The sequence below is a fragment of the Oratosquilla oratoria genome, chromosome 30 (assembly GCF_046742065.1).
Source record: "Oratosquilla oratoria isolate Oo_2021 chromosome 30, ASM4674206v1, whole genome shotgun sequence".
NCBI lineage: Eukaryota > Metazoa > Arthropoda > Malacostraca > Stomatopoda > Squillidae > Oratosquilla > Oratosquilla oratoria.
The window spans coordinates 11,210,299-11,233,825 of NC_134806.1; the positions used below are offsets into that span (position 1 = coordinate 11,210,299).

Here is a 23,527-nt window from a genome sequence, read left to right on the forward strand (position 1 = left end):
TTCCGTATCTGGGACCGAGTCTCCTGTATCTGCTTGACACAGATGCCAGTGCAGAGGATATGAGAACAGTGCTGTCCCAGATTCAGGAGGGGCACAAGTGAGAGGTGACTTACTATAGCACCAAGTTCAACAAGCCAGAGAGGAACTACTGCACCACAAGGAAAGAACTTTTGGCAGTAGTGAAGAGTCTGGCCCGTTTCCACCACTACCAGTACAGAGTTGAGTTCACCATTAGGACAGATCATGCTGCTCTCTGTTGGCTGAATATCAGGCTGGACGAGTGCATAACAATATGGACAGCTTGAGCTGTTATCCCTGTGAGCTGGAATGCCCTCACTGTGATTGGCAGAAGACAGAAGTGACTTGTGGATGTCTACAAATGGTAGATGGTAATAAGAGTGAGGAAAGATGGAGGACATTTCAATGAGAGGACCCTGACCTCGTTCCTGTAGTTCACTGGTTGGAAGTGGATGAGAGGCCCAGCTGGGAAGAAGTGGCACCTGAGAGACCCGCCATTAAGTTCCTTGTGGACTAATGGACAACCATATGATTGGAGGGAGGTGTGTTGCAGAAACAAGTGGATAGAGACTAGCACTGGAGAGGATAGTTGGTAGGTAGAGGTGTTGCGTGCTTTCAGAGTGAAGTTGCCACAAGAGATGCATGCAGTAACCACCCGTGGTCACCTGGGCATCAAGAAACCCTCTCCTATCTTTGCTAGAGTTCTACTGGGTCAGTATGTGACAAGATATTGTGGAGTGGTATTTACCTAATTGTAGTATACAGGAAAGGAGTAATGCTTGTTGGGTCCTGTCTTCTATTCTCTAATTTTCTACCATACCTAGACTCAAATTCATGTACAGTTCCAACTTAATCTATATATTTGAATTCCAGGAAGTGACCTGCTCACAGGACTTGGGCTCCCCCTCCAGTTGTATCAAGTTGAAGCTCCAAAGGAAAGAGTGGCAGTGGACATTGCTGTTCCATTGCCCTGCACCCCCCAAGGCAACAGGTTCATCTGTGTCGTGATGGACTACTTCACCAAGTGGCCAGAGGTTCTCTACTGGATTACAAAGCAGAGATGGTAGTGGAGATGCTCATCAGTCAGTTCTTCACTCATTTCATTGTGCAGAGTGAACTGCACTCTGACCAGGGAAGAGAGTTTGAGTCGAGCATCTTCTGAGAATACTGTGCATTCCTGGGTGTGCACTACGCCCCTGAGGCCTCAGAATGATGGCATGGTGTAGTGGTTCAACTGTACCCTGGCTGATGAGTTAGGCAAGTACTGTGAGGAGAACCAACAGGACTGGGATGTATGGTTTCCTTATTTGGTGATGACTTACAGGTCTGCAGAGCACGAAGCTACAGGGTACACTCCCACTTGCTTCATGTTTGGGAGAGAACTCCACCTTCTAGTTGACTTGGCAACAGGAAGATCCCTGGATGTAGACTTCCCTAAGTGTACTATGGAGTACATGGCAAAACTGCAACAACATCTGGATGACACCCACATGAGAGTGTGTCAATGTCTTCATATGACCGGTCAGGCAATGGCACATTACTGTATTATCAGCATTCCTCGTAAGAAACAAGGTTTTCCACCAAAGTTACAGAGTGCCTGAGAAGGACCACATACCATCCAGGAAGCTTTGTTGGAGGTCATGTATCACATTTTCCTATGAGCAGGGAAGTGAAGGTGGTTCATGTGGATCACCTATGGAAGTACACTGGAACAGGTAATTTCAGGTGGAATGTGGAAGACAGTGATAGTGAGGATGAAGCAGTTGCTGGTGAAAGTGAAGTGAAATGGAGAGTGAAAGTGAGATCGGTGATATAGAGGAAGAAGGTATAATTGTGTTTGAACCAGTGTCAGTGTGACCTAAGAGGTCAAGGCTAGAGTGGGTAGTCGATTATGTAATGGATGAAAAAGATAGAGAGTAAAGAGGTCTTGTATCTTACTGTAAGTTTTGTTTTCAAGATTGTGTTCTTTTGTTTGGTAATTTTTTTTTTTTAGGTAAGATAGTTTGTGTAGTTGTTTAGATTAGGTTAGGTATGGAGAATCACCTTTGTGGGTTCTTAAGTTTGTAAGCCAGTTGGGTCAACTGTTTTGAAGTAGGGGGATAGTGTTGCAAAGGTGATTGTAAGTTGAACAAAAATTGATGTATGTATTAGTTTTATATAGTTAGACAGACTTGTTTTGTGTGGAGAGTATATGAATCATATGTTTGGCAACACGGGATGCCCGATCTGAGGGTAATCTGGAGAAGTATGTATTCCAAAGCAAGGTCTGCCTGAAAGGAGTTGTATTTCTCCCTGTCAATTCCTGTTTATTGCCCCTATCTCAGACATACTTTAAGGGAGTGTTGCATCATTTTAGAGAGTAGGTGAAATTCTTTTTTTCAAATATGTATTTAATGAATATACAGTATCCCCTTGCTATTCGCAGGGGTTACCTTCCTTCCCCTCCTGTGAATCCCAAAAATCTGCAAATTATTGATGCAGCTTTAAAACAGTATGATATCATATACACTAAAATATGCTTCCCAAACACATTCTAAAGACAATCTTACTCATTAATACAGTAATAATGTAGTAATATGTAGTAATGATAAATTACAAACAGTAATAATGTAGTATAAAATGTACATAGTAACGATAAATTAAAAACATTTCAATTCTATTGTACTCACCAATAATGAATGATGATGATTATGAAATTTGCTGTACCATACGATGAGGATGATTATGGTGACACTGATGTATGGCACAGCTTAACTGCTGCTTTACAGCAGTTCAGGCAATTCCTTCTCTTCAGGCACTTCAGGAGGAGGTGTTGTTTCTTCAGGAGAATCAAGAGGTGGTGTAGTATTCTCTTCGGACGTGGCTTGGTTACTTCTCTTGACTGTTAGGAACATGGTTATTGGCAGCTGGCTTTGTTGCTTTTTCATTGTGGTGAAAAGGGTTTTGTACGTTGACATGGATGAATCAATTGCATTTGAGAACTGTAGTGAACAAACCATGTAAGGGTCACCATGATTTAGCTTTCTCTTGCAGTTCCTTTGCTGTTCGCATGAGTTCAGCCAACCATTCTAGAGTCAGACCCTTATCCTCTTCCTCTTGCGATGGGTCTTTCTGGTCCTCTGTTTCTCCTTCTTCTTCTTCCGTAGACTTTGTCAGCTCTGCCAAATCTTCATCTGTCAGAGGCTGAGAGTGGGTATCAATAAGTTCATTGAACTCCTCATGAGTTACATCATCAAAGCTATCACCCCCAATTAACTGTGCCAGTTTCACTGACTTGTTGACAGCATCATGATGAATTTCATCGGGTAAGAAGCCTTTGTAGTCATGTACACATTCTGGCCACAGTTTTTCCCAACATGCATTTAGAGTTGTTTTTTTCATGTCTTGAAGTGCCTTGTGTATGACTGTCAGGCACGATGCAATTGTGAAATTGCGCCAGTACACTTTTAACTGGAAGTCCTCTCCCTCATCTATGGTATCAACTAATTGCTGAGAAAAAGGATTGTGGTACTCCCCAAGGCAGTCATAGCTCCTCTTGGGGATCGGTGCCACCTGTGTAGAGCCGGTGGGCAGGGCTGGTTGCCGCCGTTTGGCCCCTAACTCTTGGGGTTGGGGGGTGGTCCCACGACGTAGACGCTGCGGCTCCAGGACAAAACAAAGAAACTAATAAAACAATATACAAACAATGCATACGCTCAGTGATGAACTATGCGAGTCCTGCATGGGCTCCTAATCTCAGTGAGACACACCACAACACCCTTCAAATCATACAAAACAAAGCCCTAAAAACAATTACAGGCTGCACAAATACAATACCCGCAGACCATTTACACCATGAAACGAAAGTCCTCAAAGTCAAGGACCACCTCGACATGAGAGGCACACAAACACTTGCCGCAGCCACCACAAACACATCACACCCACTACACTACATAGTAGAACACCCACACACACCAAGAAACATTAAAACAACACCCAAAGACCTGTATCACACACAGATACTCTCTTCTCTTCCTCCACAACCACCAAATACCAGCCTCTGGAAACATATTCATAATCATATCACTCACCGCTCCATTAACACAATGAAAGACAACATACTGCTGCATGCCAGACCCCCTGATATCCACCCTTCTGAATCCTCTCTCCCACGAAAGGACAGAGTCCACCTGGCCAGACTGTGGTGTGGCCACCACCCAGCACTTCTAAGCTATCAGAAGAGGCTGGATGACCGCATTGTGAACAGCTCCCCAGGATGTAACACTTCACCCCATACCATACAACACATAATGGAAGACTGCATTATACACAATCATGCACACAAACAACACAACATACACTCTAAAGGATTTGTGGGAAAACCCAGTTTTGGCTGTGGCATTCCTTGGGGAAATGGGACTGCTCGGACAGACAGTCTAGGGAACGACAACAACAACAACAACTAATTGCTGAAGACAGTTCCCAGTGTAAAGTGCCTTAAATGCATGAATCACACCTTGATCCATAGGCTAGAGGAGTGATGTGGTGTTGGGAGGGAGAAACTCGATCTGGACTCCTTCATGATACAAATCCACACGTGAGAACCAGCATTATCCATGAGCAGCAACACATGAAATTCCATTCCTTTTTTATGGACGTATTCTTCCACTTGAGGGATGAAGCACTGATGAAACCAGTTGGATGTCAGGACCTTCGTAATCTAGGCCTTGGAATTATGCATCCAGAAGACAGGCAAAGTGTTTTTATTTTTGTTACCGAGAGCCCTGGGATTTGCAGATTTATAAATGACACCAGGTTTCATCATCCAGCCAGGAGCATTGCCACACATAATAAGTGTCACTCTGTCCTATTGTGTTTTGAATCCTGGGGCTTTCATTTCATCCTTCATGAGAAATGTTCTGGAAGGCATCTTCTTCCAGAACAACCCTGTTTCATCCATGTTGAATACCTGCTCTGGCTTGAATCCTTTCGCCTTAATGAGTTGCTTAAAGGTCTCGGGATACTTCTCTGCAGCTTCTGTATCCGCAGATGCAGCTTCTCCGTGGGATTTTCCAATTCGTAGTTGGTAACATTTCACAAACCGATCAAACCAACCCTTGCTGGCTTGATATTCTTCTGCATCTGATGCTGATGATGGACCTGGTTGTGGTTCTCCTTCATTGCCTCCACTGAATTTAGAATATAAATTCAGTGCCTTGTTACGAATCATCTTTGTGTCCAAAGGGGTATTTTTCTTCCTTATGTCTTGCATCCAGAATGCTAAAGCAGATTCCATCCTGACGATTGCCTTGTTTCGTACAACATTCACCATCTTAGCACTTCCACAAAAACTCGATGCTACACTAGATCTGATTGCATTCTCATTTTTCATTATGTAATGCACGGTACTTTCATTCACTCAGTAATGGCACCCTACCACAGCATAATTTTTCCCTTTCTTTACCATATCAAGCAGTTCTACCTTCTCATGCAGTCATAACCTTTTTCTGGCATTTAGGTTCCTTCCCAGAAGCTGGAGAAGATGCAGGGCATTTTGGTGGCATTATAGGGTGTAAATAATACAGGGGTACAGTAGTAATTACCGTATTTTACGGCTTACAAGATGCACTTTTTTTCCTAAAAAATACCCTGAAAAATGCTAATGCGTCTTCCAAGATGAATGTTGTATTGCAAGGCAACACCCAGGCTCATGTAAGCTTGGACACTTGACCGATAGCGACCTGGATTTGTATGTTGAGTCATTACACTATGATGTTAGCTTAAGTACTATTTAATTCAACCTTTTATATTATGTAAACTCAGTACTTAGCTGTTACAAGTATTTCCAATACCATAATCCTTCCTGGAGCCTACTCGGCGTGTGGAGAAAACGGGTCGTTCCCTCGTCTCATAGCAACACACACACACACATACACACGAATGCACGCAAATGCCAGGTGCCTTTATCAGTTACCACCAGGCTATCACACGTGTCATAAGATTTTCTGTCCTGGAAATTATCACCCATGGCTAGTTCATCAAAACGGTTTAGTTATAGTATCGCATACAAGCTACAAGTTGTACGATATGCCAAAGAACACTGTAAAAGAGCAGCAGAAAGACACTTTGGACCACCGCCTACCGAAAAAATTATTCGGGAGTGGAGTTTTATATATCTACATCCATATTTTTGAAATTTTTATCTTATTTTTATGAAAATTAAACCACCCTTGGACAATGAAAAATGTATAGTATATTTACTAATCACCAACCAGTATCATCGCCATACAAACAAAATCAGACAAGTGATTTCGTAATGTAAACAATACGTCCAATACGTGTCGTCCTTGCTTCTTATGTTTTTGTGTTCAGTGGTTGGGTATATGGTGAATGTGTTCTTGTATGAGAATGACTTCTTTTTTTTTCTTAGAAATTTCTTTCAAATATTAGGGTGCGTCTTCCAAGATGCAGCGTCTTGCAAGCCGTAAAATACGGTATATAACACACCAAAAACTTGAATTCACAATTGAAACAATCACTTATAGGGCACAGGTAATACAGGGGTACAGTAATTATGTATATGTAACACACCAAAAACTTGAATTCACAATTCAAACAATCACTTATAGGGCGTAAATAATACAGGGGTTCAGTATAATTACATATAACACACCAAAAACTTGAATTCAAACAATCACTTTGAAAACCTGCGCATGACTGAGAGCTGTTTAGCCTCTCACGCATGAAGATGCTTGTGACATCACGTCGTCTGCAGCCAATCAGCAGGAAGGAGGAACGAAAGCTCATAACTGACATTATTTTAAAATTAATTACCAGTTATACTGTATCATCTCTCTTTTCTAATTTTTTATTTTATATTTACTGACATTGTTATTTCAAAGTTATTTACCAGTTATACTGTATCATCTCTCTTTTCTGATTTTTTATGTTATATTTACTGACATTGTTATCTTGGAATTATTTACCAGTTATATTGTATCATCTCTCTTTTCTAATTCTTTATTTTATAAACTGACATTGTTATTTTAAAATTATTTACCACTTAGGGTGAATGTGAGCATTTTTCTGCTAAAAATGGCCTAAGATATTCATGAAATTGCTGAAATTATGATTTTTTATGTTATATTTACTGACATTGTTATCTTAGAATTATTTACCAGTTATATTGTATCATCTCTCTTTTCTAATTCTTTATTTTATATTAACTGACATTGTTATTTTAAAATCATTTACCAGTTAGGGTGAATGTGAGCATTTTTCTGCTAAAAATGGCCTAAGATATTCACGAAATTGCTGAAATTATGGAGGAAAAAAAACAAACAAAAAAACAAAAAAAAAAACTTTGAGAGCAAAATCTGTATGTGGGGCGCAAACAGTGAACTGCAAATGAGCGAGGGTATACTGTATAGGTATAAATACCCCTTACATTAGTGTGTAATTCCTCAGGGTATTGAGTTCCTCCCATGTATATATAAGGCATAGTGAATATCTAATAATGATTTCATGAGCTCTAGTGAAGCTCTAATTACTTCATGGAAAATCCTTCCACATCATTCAGCTTGGTATGAAATGAAAGCTTAGTCTGGAGAACAAATCTTATTGAATACATTTTTTCAAACTAATACCTCTGATTTTTTTTTATTAATTTGTTTCTCTGATTAATTAAAAAATGCCACAAAATTCAGGTTTCATTAATTCAAATTTCTTTCATTTTTTACTGTTTAGAATAAAGAGCATGATGTTATCTTTCAAATGAAACAAAAATGAGAAAAATCCATAAAGAACAACCGAAGATCTTACAACAGAAAGAACAAAAACATAAATTTTACAGGATGGGGGATTTAAATTTTCACGACCATTTGTTTGATGGTTGTGATGTATAGCAAATCTCTAATTTCCTCTTTGCTGATGAGGTGTGAGGTGAGGGTGAATGGTGTGGCATGGGTGGAGGAAGTGTAAGGTGGTCGTGGCTAGTAAATGCTTGCGGAGTGCTGAACGCAGCTTTGCTGCTTTTCTCCTCTTTCTTCCTTTTTCCTTCTTGTTTCTATTTCAGGCACTCACAGGCCCTCTCTATATTCTGCCATTTCACCTTCTTGTTCATTTTTCCATGATCACAGCAACAATACAGGGTGAGGAATCAAAACTGTTGCATATGGTGAGCACCAGGAGTGACGTCATCTTACTCTGACCTTTTCAAGAGTACTGATGCCCTGTCCACTGTCTCTGTGGGGTATGTTGGTGGGAGGAGTTGCCAAATATCTCCATAAACACAATTCTTTAGCTAAAAACAATATAGCTTTAGAAATGTTGATGCTATTTCAATATACAGAATGTTTTTTATGCAATGGGGGTGCCAGAGGTTGCCAGTATTCTATCTATTTTGTGCTATATAAAAAATAGAAATGAAATACAGTACTTTGAGTACTTACCGATTCAATTTCTCAACTCAGAAATTGAATCAGTTAGCACTCAATTACTAAAAATAGGCTACCCAGACTGGTTTTTGACAAAAGCCCTCAGCAAAGCTAAAGCCAGTTATTTTAGAGCAACTAACTCCAATACAAAATTTGTCTGTGAAAAATAAAATATCAAACTCCCATATAATGAATCAATACATGCCACATGAAAATTACTAACTAGTAATCAAATCAGGATCACATTTAGTTACCCAAACAATATTTTTAAAAAAGTAGTAAATGTCCATCACAGAACTCCCAATAAGGACAACCCCAGAGTATATAAAATACCATGTCTTGATTGTTATAAAGTGTACTGGGGACAAATGGGACATATTCTACCTACTAGGATTAAAAAACATAAAAATTCATTAAAATACGGCCAAGAAAACTCAGCTGTATTACTCCATTCAAGTCTTTTAGATCACAGAATAGATTGGAAGAATGCAGCTACCATATATAAATCACATTGTAGTTTTAAAAGAAAAATTATTGAGTCCTCATTAATAAAACAGTTCCCAAATTATAACACTTCTAAAGGTCAATGGTCACCATTGAGTCCTCAGTTTGTGGTCAAAATATACAGTTTACTCTGTATCTCAGCTTATCTTTCTCCGAGAGTGGATTTTAGTTTTATTTTTCTCATGTGTTACATCTACTGACAACATGTATAGGCCTGTTTACACGGTGCTGCTTTTGACATTAAATTCTAGCTTGTTTATTCACCATTGAAATGCTACACCCAACCAATACAGTTGAACATGTTTAACTTTATTGCAGCATTGACCATATGCTGCAGATTCATAATTTTATTTGCTGGGGAAATAAGATGTTTGCCCAAAGTGAATATAAGCAGTGACGTGTAAATGACTCTTACAGTTCATAACAAACAACTATATATTGCAAGCAAATTTACAAGTTAATCAATATGAAGTTTGATTGATCAAAGAGAGCAATGACATTGATGAAATATCCATAATGAAACTTGAAATTTTGCTCTGTATCTAATTTCATATGCACTACTAATAAAGGGAAAGGCAGTACAATTTTTACTTCTAAGCCAATGGCACTAAAAGCAACATCTATCTTGCATAGCTAAAAAGTTATTTCATATTATATACCATGCTTACAGCATTAAAATTACCTTGTAAAGATGTTTCACCACCTAAAATAAAAAATAGGTATGTATTATGAAGCTCGGTTACCACATTTAGAAAAAATGTATCTCTGATATCATAAAAAACTACAATCTTATAATTCAATCAAACCAAAACAAAGTGACAAAAAAATAAATACCTTCATCTGTTTCAAGGGTAATTTTGAATGAAAAAAACAAAAATGAAAAAAAATTAATTACTACATACACATATAGGAAAATCAACAATAACAAAACATAAGACATATGCTTTCACAATTATAAAATTCAATTCATGTTGTACATAGACATCCACTGGGGAGGAGAGCAAGAGAAGGCAGTGGAAATTTTTTTTGTGTTGCTAGATAATGGGTAAAATGTTTTGTAATGACTACATGCATGCTGTTGGATGATCTCCTTAGGAATGAAGTTTGACAATATATACAATATCATGATTAGAAATAATCTGTGAATCTAGATTTTATCTAACAGAAAAAACTGTGTTTAGCATTTTGCCCCCCCCTTATAAAAAATTCTGTGGATACCCATTATTTTTTATTCTATAATGTAACAATTACAGATTTAGAAATGTGAAATTTTGTAATCACATTTTTATAAAAGTACAGTATATTGTTTGTTCTTTTTAAAGTGAGGATAAAAAAGCTAAGACAACAATGTACATACATACATATATGTATATATTTACCTAGTTGTATCTTCAGGAAGGGGAGCTATGCTCATGGTGTCCTGTCTCTGTATCTCACCATATCTAATTTGCTCTTAGATGCTTGTATTATTTTTGCACACACTATTGTTTCATCTAGTATGTTCCATATGTCCACCACTCTGTGGATAAAAGCTGTTTTTTTCAGGTCTCTTCTATAACTGTCCTTTTTGAGTTTCTTTCCAAGTCCTCTTGCATTTCATTTCTCTTATACCATTTTAGTGAGTCATCTCCATTAAGGACTTCCCCCACCTCTCATAATTCTGTAGATGGTCAACAAATCACCTCTTTCTCTTCTTTATTCCAGAGTCAGTACTTCTAGAGCTACACTCATGGTGTCTTGTCTCTGTATCTCACCATATCTAATTTCCTCTTAAATTCTTGTATTGTTTTTGCACACACTATTGTTTCATCTAGTATGCTCCATACGTTCACCACTATGTGGAGAAAGCTGTTTTTTTTTTAGGTCTTTTCTCTGTCCTTTTTGAGTTTCTTTCCATGTCCTCTTGTGTTTCATTTCTCTTATCCCAATTTAGTAAGTCATCTCTATAAAGGACTACAACACCTCTCATAATTCTATAGATGGTCAACAAATCACCTCTTTCTCTTCTTTGTTCCAGAGTCGGTACTTCTAGTATTGACAATATTTCTTCATATGACATTTCTGATAGTGTTGGAGCCATCTTTGTAGTTGCTCTCTGAATTTTTTCAATTTTCTTTATATTTTCTTAGTACTGGGTGACCATAGTGTCACTGCATACTCCAATTTAGGCCTTATCAGTGTGACTAGTATTTTCTTAATAATTTCTTTATCCAAGTAAAAGCTGCTTTTACTGATCTTAGCAATTTATAGGTTTCACCGACAATTTTGTTTATATATTTGTCAGGGGACTTATCTTTTGTGATGATCACTCCCAGGTCTTTTTCAGATCCCACTTTTGTTACTTCCTTTTCACCAATTTTATATTGGCCTGATATTCTTTTTTAACTTTTTCTAAATTCCATTATGCTACATTTCTTAATGTTGAAGTCCACTTCCCACTTATGACTCCATTCCCAGTTCCCAGAACCTGCTCAGATCTCTCTGTAGCGAGTCACAGTCCCTTTCAGTACTCACTTTTTTTTTTTTTAACAATTTTGCATCATCTGCAAAGCTCTTGTAACATTCCACACCTTTGTCCATGTCATTCACATAGATAGCAAACATCATTGGAGCCAATAGTGATCCTTGTGGAACTCCACTAATTACCTCTTCCTAAGTAGAACTCTTATCTCTGAGCACTACTTTCATTTTTCTTCCATACAAAAGGTCCATCCATTTCAGCAGTTTACCTTGTATCCCTCCTATGGTTTCCATTTTTCTTAATAGTGTTTTGTAAGGGACTTTATCAAAAGCTTTTTGTAGATCTAGGAACACACAATTGGACCATCCATCCCTTTCTTATATTATGACTAGTAGTCTTGAGTAAAAACAGATAAAATTTGTGGCACATGATCTTCCCTGTCTAAATCTAAATTGTCTTGAAATTAGAATCTTGTTCTTCTCCAGATGTTTTATCCATCTACTTTTTATAATTTTTTCCACAAATTTTAGCTAATGTGTGTGTGTGTGTGATTCACCATGGTCTTGGATCACATGTTGGACTCATGATCGACAGCTATTTCCCTTCCGGAAGACAGCTCAGAGCTCATATATGTGTATTTACCTAGTTGTATTTTATGGGACGAGAGCTATGCTCATAGTGACCTGTTTTCTTATCTCTCCGCATCCAGTTTATTCTTAAAATCGTGTATAATTTTGGCACTCACTGTTTCTCCATTTAGTTTGTTCCAGACATCAATCACTCTATGTGGGAAGTTATTCTTTTTCAGGTCTCTTCTGTAATTGTCCTTCTTTTAGTGTTTCCTCCTTTTCTCTCTGGTATCTATACATATCATGTTTTTCCTGGATACCATGGACCACAATGCACTACCTTTGTAAACTGTATCTCTTACCCAATTTTCCTTTTCTTTAATTACTTTCATAACTGTTTCTTTTGTATTTTCCTCAATCTGTTTTTGTACTATTTCTCTAAAAGATATTTTTTGATTTTCCTGTTCTTGTTTCCACTTATTTTTTATTTCATTGAGGTCTCTTTCTTTGATTGACTCTTCCACCTTTCCGGTCACTACTTGTCATTGCTCTTTGACCTCCTTTTTCAGTTCTTCATTATTACTTTTGTCTTCATTCTTTCGTTTTCTCTTTTGGGGATTTCAGTTTCGCTCTTTAGGTCACTTATTTCTTTAATCGTTTGCTCATTACTCTTATGCAAAGTAATCAATTCCCTAAGTACTGCTCAGTAATCCAATTTTAAATCTATGATTTCTTCCATTAAGTTGTTTACTTTGTGATTTTTTACTGCATTAATATATCTAAGTTCTCTATCTATATCTAAGCTTTTACCTATTTCACCTGGGTTTCTTTGAAACTCTAAAAAACTGTTGTTTTCCCACCTTTGTTTTTTCCTTGGAGTATTTATCAAACATTTTCTTTGGGGGTTGACATCTCTTAAACTTTCCACTATGCTCCTACCTAGTTTACCTTGTATTTTAAGGGAAGGGGAGCTACGCCTGTGGTGTTTCACCTTTGTATCTTGCAGTGTCTAGTTTGCTCTTAAATTCATGAATGGTTTTGCACAAATTACTGTTTCGTCCAGTTTGTTTCAAGTATTTACTTAGTTTTACCTAGTTGTATTCTGTGGGAGGAGAGCTATGCTCATAGGGACCAGCTGTTGTATCTTTCCGCATCCAGTTTTTTCTTAAAGTTATGTATAGTTTTAGCACTCACTGTTTCCTCTTTCAGTTTGTTCCAGATATCTATTACTCTGTGTGGAAAGCTATTCTTTTTCAGATATCTTCTGTAATTATATATACACACACACACACACACACATATATATATATATATATATACATACATTTTTTTTGGCTACCCCCCTACACGGGTAGCCAAAAAGTAAAAGGCATAGAAACCACTCCCACCCATTCCATTTCCCATACATTCCACCACCCTCCTCCCTCCCTCCCATCTCGGCACCTCCTGGATGACGGGTCATCCCTGCATCCTGTACACTGCCCTGGGTCAGAAGCAGTGTCGCAACACACAGCACATCCACAGCAAGGCTGCTTCATAAATTCAGCAACCCCCCCTCTCCGTCCCCCCATGCAGAAAAGGAGAACATGGGGAGAAATCGCTTCGGGCTACGTCAAATTTTTTCTCATACATACTTCCTCACCCCCCATCCCCCACCCACTCCCCCTCATGCATCACAGCATCATCCATACACAACCCCTCTCCATTCACCCCTATTTTCTGTCCTCTCCCGTCCTTCCTCAACAGACATTCCTCTCTTTTGTAATGCCTCTTTCACCCCATCCATCCATCTCATCCTAGGATGCCCCCTCATATTCACTCCTTCCACCTCTGCCTTCCACACTTCTTTTACTAGTCTTTCTTCACTCATTCTTTCCATGTGTCCAAACCATCCTAATACTCTTTCATCAACCCTGTCTCCCAGTTCCTTTTCCACCCCTGTTCTCCTCCTGACCTCCTCATTTCTCACTCTATCCAGCCTAGTAACCCCCATCATACTTCTCAGACATTTCATCTCAAACACATTCAAACGCCTACTCTCTTCCTCTCTCATGTTCCATGTTTCTGCCCCGTACATTGCTGTTGGCACAATCACTCCTTCATATAACCTCCTCTTAGCATTTATTCCCAGATGTCTATTTCTCATTACACTTTTCAATCCACCAAGGCATTTACTCGCTTCTCTCAATCTACATTCTACCTCCACCCCCACTCCTCCCTTTCCTGCCACATTCGCACCCAAGTATCTAAAACTATCTTCTTCCTCCTGTCTTTCACCCTTTATGCTTACTTCCAGTCTGCTGTCACTGTCTCCCCTTGTACATCTCATCACCTTACTTTTGCCCACATCTATCTTCAGCTTCCTTCTCTCACACACCTTCTCAAACTCTGTCACTAACTTCCTCAATCCCTCCTCTGTTCCTGCTACAAGTGCAGTGTCATCAGCAAACAACACCTGGCTCACCTCCCACTTTTCTCCATTTTCTTTAACCATCTCCAACCCCTGACCCACTACCTTTGCATTCACCTCTCGCACCACCCCATCCATGTAAAGATTGAACAGCCAGGGTGACATAACACATACCTGACGAAGTCCCACCTTTACCTCAAACCATTCACTCTCTCCATTTTTAATCCTAACACAAGCTCTACTACTCTCGTAAAAACTCGACTGCTCTAAACAGCTTTCCTCCTATCCCATATATCTGCAGTACCTCCCACAGTGCCTTCCTGTCTACCCTGTTGTAAGCCTTTTCCAGATCCATAAAAGCCCAAAAAACATCCTTACCTTTTCCTATAGCTTTCTCACATACCTGTCTTACCACAAAAATCTGATCTACACAACCCCTACCTGTCCTAAACCCACACTGTTCCTCGCCAATTACTCCCTCTGTTCCTCTTCTAATCCTCCCAATCAAGACCCTCCCATAAACCTTCCCAGCTACACTCAACAAGCTGATCCCTCTGAAACTACTACACTCACAGTTGTCCCCCTTTCCAATGTAAAGCGGGACTATACCATTGTTCTTTTGAAATATCAAAATTGGGGAAGTGTTTAATTAAACAATTCCCCAATTTTAATATTTCAAAAGGACAATGGTCACCTGATTATATAACCACCTTGGCAGTTAATAAATTACTTCCTTATATTGTAAAAGTGGACGACTTGCCACAAAGCCCGCACAGCAACATAGACGCTACCTGATATGACAGGTCTATGTTCCCTCACTCCACCTCTCTCCTCTGTATATAAGATATGTGTTTTCTCTTGTCTTTTGTATTCAGCTTGAAGAGGATCACAGCAAGTGATCGAAATATACGGAAATCGTTATTTCCTTTATTTTCTTAAATCCAATCAACATTGGGTTTTTAGTGTGTATATATATATATATATATATATATATGTATATATATATATGTATATACACATATACATACATATATATATATATATATATATATATATATATATATATATATACATATTTATATATAGTATATGTACATATATATATATATATACATATATATATATATATATATATATATATAAATATATATATATACATATATATACATGTATATATATATATATACATATATATATATATACATATTATATATATTATATATATATATACATATTATATATATTATATATATACATACATATACCAAAGGCTCTTTCCCCATTACAGGGGGGGTAGCCAAAAAGAAAAAGGCATAAAAATCACTCCCACCCATTTCATTCCCATTAGATAATAAATATATATATATATATATATATATATATATATATATATATATACACACACACACACACACACAATAAATGTTTCTTTGATTTATGGTTGTCTGAGTTGAGTAATGTTACTGATGACTTCCTAGGTGAGGCCTCCATTTTACTATTATTATATCAATATATCACTCACAATATTTAGAGTCTTTACCACACTACCACTGGTAGAAATGTACACCTATCATAAAAAAACACTACCTTAACCATATAGTATATCTCGGTTATTATTCATGTAAGAAAACAAAGAAAAAATATTGTAAGATAAACTTAACTAAATCCAAATTCAACACACCTTCCATTTTGGTTTCAGCAGACAGTCTTGTGTAATTGAGAAGGGCTGCATTTTCCAAGCACTTTTTGATGACACCTCGGACTTCTTCTGGAGGCACTGGAGTTACTATATCCTTCATTAGTACCTACAGATTAGTGGAAATAATCTTAGTATACTTTTACATATTAATAAAAAACATCACAAATTACTACTTGAGATTCGTTTATAGCATATTGATTTCGATTATACTTGAGTAATCTCACTCCTTGGCATGTGATTGGAATGTCTTCCAATATGTGCTACAAACTGTACAGCATACACAACTAACTTCTGCTAAAGCTAATGTCATATTGTCCAAACAGAAAACAATTTGTTAGATTAAAATACTAAATTACCATGAAATTTTCAAAATAAACTTTCAACTAAAAAACTATTTTTTACAATTGTATTATAACTTCTAATTCCTAAAAAAAAAAGAGGGGGAGTCACACGAAACACACTGTTTTTGAACATGTCCAAATTCAAGTATTTTTGGTGACAATAACTTATCTGGTAGACCTACTGTTTCACTGTACCTTTGCCTAACCTTAGCTCCTTTAATCTGCCTTCCATAGCCTACATTCTTTCTCTTGTCACATAAATATCAGGACTTCATTCACTCTATATACCATTTATAATCTACAAAAGCATTATATAAATGAATAATTGATGATAATATTTTTTTCTTTTCTTTAATCTACATGGACCTTTGTTCTCAAAGTACTGTATTTGAAGGTTTACATAATGCACCTCAATTTGGACAGGCAGAGCCATGATGAGACCCTGGCTAAGTGCCAAGCACAAGGTCCTCTGGATGTACTATATTCAAGCGGTACATTTGGTAGAAGGAAGGAAGGGTAGTGAGTGGTGGGATGAGGAAGTGAAGAAGGTTGTAGAAGAGAAGAAGCAGGCTTTCATAGATTGGTTACAAATTAGGATGAGGGAATCATATGAGAGATACAAAGTAAAGAGAAGAGAAGTAAAGAATAAGACAAAGGAGGCAAAGAGGAGAGCAATTGTGAAATGGGGTAGGAGTATGATAGAAAAATTTGAAATAAAAAGATGTTTTGGAAAGAAATTAAGAGAGGAAGAGGAGGCGAATCAAGTAGAGAAGAAAAGGTAAAAGGTGCAGATGGCGAAATGATAATAGAAGAGAAGGCAGTGAAAGGAAGGTGGGCAAAATATTCTAAGGAGTTGCTAAATGTGAAGGAAGATAGAGAGGGAAAGGTAGTTGCAGTGGGAAGCATTAAGAAAATAATTGTGATGAGTGAGGAAAACGGACGAGAAATAAGGAAAGATGAAGTGAAAGTAGTTGTTAAGACGATGAGAGCAGGTAAGGGACCTGGGTTGGATGAATGCCATGCAGAATGTCTGAAAAAAGGAGGCACAGTTATGGTGGACTGGCTGGTGAGGTTATTTAATGTTTGTTTAAGAGAGAGCAGAGTGCTGGAGGACTGGAGGAGTGCCTGTATAGTTCCATTTTACAAGGGAAAAGGGGACAAGTGTGAGTGTAGTAGTTTCAGAGGGATCAGCTTGTTAAGTGTAGTTGGGAAGGCTTATGGGCGGATCTTGATTGAGAGGATTTGGAGAGGAACAGAAGTATTTGATGAGGAACAGTGTGGGTTTAGGACAGGTAGGGGATGTGTAGATCAGATTTTTGTGGTAAGGCAGATATGTGAGAAAGTTATAGGAAAAGGTAAGGATGTTTTTTGGGCTTTTATGGATCTGGAAAAGGCTTATGACAGGGTAGACAGGAAGGCACTGTGGGAGGCAACAGATATATGAGATAGGAGGAAAGCTGTTAAGAGCTGTCAAGAGTTTTTATAAGAGTAGTAGAGCTTGTCTTAGGATTAGAAATGAAGAGAGTGAGTGGTTTGAGGTAAAGGTGGGACTTCGCCAGGCATGTGTTATGTCGCCCTGGCTGTTCAATTTATACATGGATGGGGTGGTGCGAGAGGTGAATACAAGGATGGTGGGTCGGGAATTGGAGATGGTTAAAGAAAATGGAGAAAAGTGGGAGATAAGCCAGTTGTTGTTTGCTGATGACACTGCACTTGTAGCAGGATCAGAGGAGGGATTGAGGAAGTTAGTGACACAGTTTGGGAAGGTGTGTGAAAGAAGGAACTGAAGATAAATGTGGGTAAAACTAAGGTGGGTAAAGATGGTGGAAATGTGTCTAGAAAGAGAGTTGATGATAGCAAATACAGTGTTTCGGAAGAGAGTCAAGCATAAGTACACATGGGAGAGGGTGGTGGAGGGAAGGGTGGTAGATAGAGCACTAATGGATTATGTAGTGGTAAATACGATTATGATAGGAAGAGTTAAGGATGTACATGTGCTAAGAGGAGATGGTGGGGGAATATCAGATATTTTTTTTTTTTTTTTTTTTTTTTTTTTGTGGAAGGTAAGTTGAGAGGGGAGGATAGATGGAGAAAGAGGAATGGGACAAAAGGTAGGGAGGTTCTTAGAGTGAACTCTTTGAATGAAAAGGAAAAGGAGGAGTACGGAAAGAAGCTGAAGGAGTGGGAGGGAGTGAAGGATAGAGTAGAGCTAGGTGTGGATGAGGAATGGGGATGGTTCAAGGAGGGAGTCATAAAGTGTGCAAGGATGGTGCGTGGAACAAGAAGGACAGGAGGAAATAAAAGGAAGGGTAGTGAATGGTGGGATGAGGAAACAAAGAAGGTTGTAGAAGAGAAGAAGCGAGCTTTCACAAATTGGTTATAAAATAGGACGAGGGAGTCATATGAGAGGTACAAAGAAAAGAAAAGAGAAGTAAAGCAAAATGTAAAGGAAGCAAAGAGGAGAGCAGATGTGAAATGGGGTAAGAGTATGATAGAAAATTTTGAAAGTAATAAAAAGATGTTTTGGAAAGAAATTAAGAGAGGAAGAGGAGGCGAATCAAGTAGAGAAGAAAAGGTAAAAGGTGCAGATGGAGAGATGATAATGGAAGAGAAGGCAGTAAGGGGAAGATGGGCAGAATATTTTAGGGAGTTACTAAATGTGAAGGAGGACAGGGAGGGAAAGATAGCTGCAGTGGGAAATGCGAAGAAAATGAGAGTGATGAGTGAGAAAAATGGAGGAGAAATAAGGAAGGATGAAGTGAAGGCAGTTATTAAGATGATGAAAGCAGGTAAGGCACCTGGTCTGGATGGATGCCATGCAGAATGTCTGAAAAAGGGAGGTACAGTGATGGTGGACTGGCTGGTGAGGTTATTTAATGTTTGCTGGAGAGAGGGTAGAGTGCCAGAGGACTGGAGGAGTGCCTGTATAGTTCCTCTTTACAAGGGAAAAGGGGACAAGTGTGAGTGTAGTAGTTTCAGAGGGATTAGCTTGTTAAGTGTAGTTGGGAAGGCTTATGGGAGGATCTTGATTGAAAGGATTAGGAGAGGAACAGAGGGAGTAATTGGTGAGGAACAGTGTGGATTTAGGACAGGTAGATGTTGTGTAGATCAGATCTTTGTGGTAAGACAGATATGTGAGAAAGCTATAGGAAAGGGGAAGGATGTTTTTTGGGCTTTTATGGATCTGGAAAAGGCTTACGATAGGGTAGACAGAAAGGCACTGTGGGAGGTTATGCAGATATACGGGATAGGAGGAAAGCTTCTAGGAGCTGTCAAGAGTTTTTATGATAGTAGAGCTTGTGTCAGGATTAGAAATGTAGAGAGTGAGTGGTTTGAGGTAAAGGTGGGACTTCGTCAAGGATGCGTTATGTCGCCCTGGCTGTTCAACTTATACATGGATGGGGTGGTACGAGAGGTGAATGCAAGGGTAGTGGGTCAGGGATTGGAGATGATTAAAGAAAATGGAGAAAAGTGGGAGGTGAGCTAGTTGTTGTTTGCAGACAACACTGCGCTTGTAGCAGGATCGGAGGAGGGATTGAGGAAGTTGGTGGCAGAGTTTGGGAGAGTATGTGATAGAAGAAAGCTAAAGATAAATGTGGATAAAAGTAAGGTGATGAGATGTACAAGGGGTGAAAGTGGCAGTAGACTGGAAGTGAGTATTAGGGGAAAGCGACTGGAGGAAGTGGATAGTTTTAGATACTTGGGTGCAAATGTGGCAGGAAAAGGTGGAGTGAAGGTGGAGGTAGAATGTAGATTGAGAGAAGCGAGTAAATGCCTTGGTGGATTAAAGAGTGTAATGAGGAATAGACATTTGGGAATGGATGCTAAGAGGAGACTGTATGAAGGAGTGATTGTGCCAACAGCACTGTATGGGGCAGAAACATGGAACATGAGAGAGGAAGAGAGAAGGAGTTTGAATGTGTTTGAGATGAGGTGTCTGAGAAGTATGATGGGGGTTACTAGGCTAGATAGAGTGAGAAATGAGGAGGTGAGGAGGAGAACAGAGGTGGAAAGGGAGTTGGGAGATAGGGTTGATGAAAGAATATTAGGATGGTTTGGACACATGGAAAGAATGAGTGAAGAAAGACTAGTAAAAGAGGTGTGGAAGGCAGATGTGGAGGGAGTGAACATGAGGGGTCTTCCTAGGATGAGATGGATGGATGGGGTGAGGGGGGCTTTGGGGAAGAGGGGAATGTCTGTTGAGGAAGGACGGGAGAGGACAGAAGACAGGGGTGAATGGAGAATGGTTGTATATGGATGATGTTATGATGGATGAGGTGGAATGGGCAGGGGGATGGGGGGTGAGATAGTATGTGTGAGCAAAATTTGACGCAGCCCGAAGGGATTTCTCCCCGTCTTCTCCTTTTATGCAATGGGGGGGACGGAGAGGGGGGGTCGCTGATTTAATGAAGCAGCCTTGCTGTGGATGTGCTGTGTCTTGTGACACTGCTTCTGACCCAGGGCAGTGGACAAGGTGCAGGGATGACCCGTCATCCAGGAGGTGCTAAGATAAGAGGGAGGGTGGAGGGGTGTGGAGTGTATTCAGGGATGGAATGGGTGGGAATGATTTTATGCCTTTTCCTTTTTGGCTACCTCCCTTGTAAGGGGGAAAAAGCCTTGGTATATGTATGTATGTAAAAGTAAGGTGATGAGATGTACTAGGGGAGAGAGTGGCAGCAGGCTAGAAGTGAGTATTAAGGGAGAGAGACTGGAGGAAGTGGATAGTTTTAGGTATTTGGGTCCAAATATGGCAGGAAAGGGTGGATGTAGAATGTAGATTGAGATAAGCGAGTAAATACCTTGGGGGATTAAAAAGTGTAATGAGAAATAGACATTTGGGAATGGATGCTATGAGATTGTATGAAGGAGTGATTGTGCTGACAGCACTGTACGGGGCAGAAACATGGAACATAAGAGAGGAAGAGAGAAGGAGTTTGAATGTGTTTGAGATGAAATGTCTGAGAAGTATGATAAGGGTTACTAGGATAGATAGAGTGAGAAATGAGGAGATAAGGAGGAGAACGGGGGTGAAAAGGGAGTTGGGAGATAGGGTTCATGAAAGAGTTTGGTTTAAGATGGTTTGGACACATGGAAAGAATGAGTGAAGAAAGATTAGTAAAAGAGGTATGGAAAGACTGAACATGAGGGGGCTTTGGGTAAGAGGGGAATGTCTGTTGAGGAAGGATGGGAGAGGACAGAAGATAGGGGTGAATAGAGAATGGTTGTGTATGGATGATGCTGTGATGCATGAGGGGGAGTGGGTGGGGGATGGGGGGTGAGGGTATGTATGAGGAATAAATTGATGCAGCCCAAAGGGATTTCTCCCTGTCTTCTCCTGTTCTGCATGAGGGGACAGAGAGAGAGAGAGAGAGGGGGTGGTGTTGCTGAATTAATGAAGAGGCCTTGCTGTGGATGTGCTGTGCCTTGCAACCCAGGGCAGTGGACAAGATGCAGGGATGACCCATCATCCAGGAGGTGCCATGATAAGAGGGAGAGAAGAGGATAGAGGGGTGTGGAGTATGTAGGGGATGGAATAGGTGGGAGTGGTTTCTATGCCTTTGTCTTTTGGTTACCTCCCGTGTAAGTGGGGAAAAAGCCTTTGGTATATGTATGTATTTAAATTTGGTAGTAGACTATGTTGCTTCTGATTAAAGATGGAAGGGCTTTAAGAGGTCATGAAAGTAAATCAAGAAAGACTACGTGTTGAAAGGATGTGAAGAAATAGTTTTTCATATAGATGTATAAATATGTGTGATAGCTTAGAGGGTGATATAGCCCAAGCTCAAACAATACATGAATTCAAATCTAAATATGATAATTGGAAATCAAAGATATAGATTAAGTTGGAACCATACATGATTTTAAGTCTAGGTATGTTAGAAAGTTAGAGTATAGGAGACAGGGCCCAATGAGCATTGCTCTTTTCTTGTATACTACAACTAGGTAAATACATGTGAATGAAGATGCATGCAAATTTCTGACCATTATAGAATTTTTATGTACAAAAAAGAACAAAGACCATTTATTTGCTATAAAATATGTCCAGAATGATGACCAGCACAACAATATTTGACTATGGAAGGCCTACTAGTAATATTCAAAAGCTGGGGTCACATTATACAGGATATATATATATAAAATCTGTTATATATATATATATATATATATATATGCAAGCAATCACATCACTGTGATACAAAAATGCAAAATAACCACAGGAGAAAGGAAACTTGTAGACAGTAAGTACTTTCGTATATTACATTTTCAGACTACATATATATATATATGTATATATATATGTATATGTATATATACATATATATATATATATATATATATGCAAACAATCACATCACTGTGATACAAAAATGCAAAATAACCACAGGAGAAGAGAAACTTGTAGACAGTTAGTACTTTCGTATATTACATTTTCAGACTAAAGAAATATTAAGTCTGAAGATGTAATATAAGAAAGTACTTACTGTCTACAAGTTTCCTTTCTCCTGTGGTTATTTTACTTTTATATATATATATATATATATATATATAAAATCAGGGGTCACACTATACATGAAATTGACTTGTACATAAGTATATACAGTATGCCCCTGAATAATTTCAAGGACAAATTCAGGAGAAGAATTATTCAAAATTAAAAAGACTAGGAATATGTATTTGGAAATTTTGAAAAATCATGGATAACAAGTTAATACTAGGATGATTTAAATTTGGTAAGTTTGGTTATGAGGATATTAAATTGATTTATATATATATATATATATATATATATATATATATATACTATCTCTTCAATTATACTTATATATTTTTTCTTTTAAGCTAAGATGCCATATCCTGCAAAATCAGGTAGCTATACCTAGAAGAGAGAAATATCAACTTCTCTGATTTACATTTGACTAATCCCTGCTTTCAACCATAAAAACAAGTGCACCATGTTTCTTCCCTTGAGGTATTGCCAAGGAACAATGACTGTTACCTATATGTGGTGGTTTTGCAAGATGGGCAGGAAAGATATCCATTTTCAAAACCCACCAACCTCCTCACTTCCATTAAATTGAGCACAAGATCTCTTTCTATTAACTTTAAACTC

General features: G+C 38.6%; 1 protein-coding gene across 24 annotated transcripts in view; it reads right to left on the reverse strand.

Moving 5' to 3' along the window:
- The window catches only part of Cadps (calcium-dependent secretion activator 1), a 1,142,346-nt gene that overhangs the window by 142,869 nt on the left and 975,950 nt on the right, over positions 1-23,527 (reverse strand). For 20 of the 24 annotated variants that reach the window (XM_076212572.1, XM_076212575.1, XM_076212566.1 and 17 more), the window contains 2 exons: positions 16,058-16,181; positions 9,619-9,639 (listed from right to left, as the gene is read on the reverse strand). In XM_076212572.1, coding sequence (XP_076068687.1) covers positions 9,619-9,639; positions 16,058-16,181 — 145 coding nt within the window. The remainder of the gene's footprint in view (positions 1-9,618; positions 9,640-16,057; positions 16,182-23,527) is intronic. The other 4 variants (XM_076212573.1, XM_076212585.1, XM_076212584.1 and 1 more) reach the window with 1 other exon arrangement.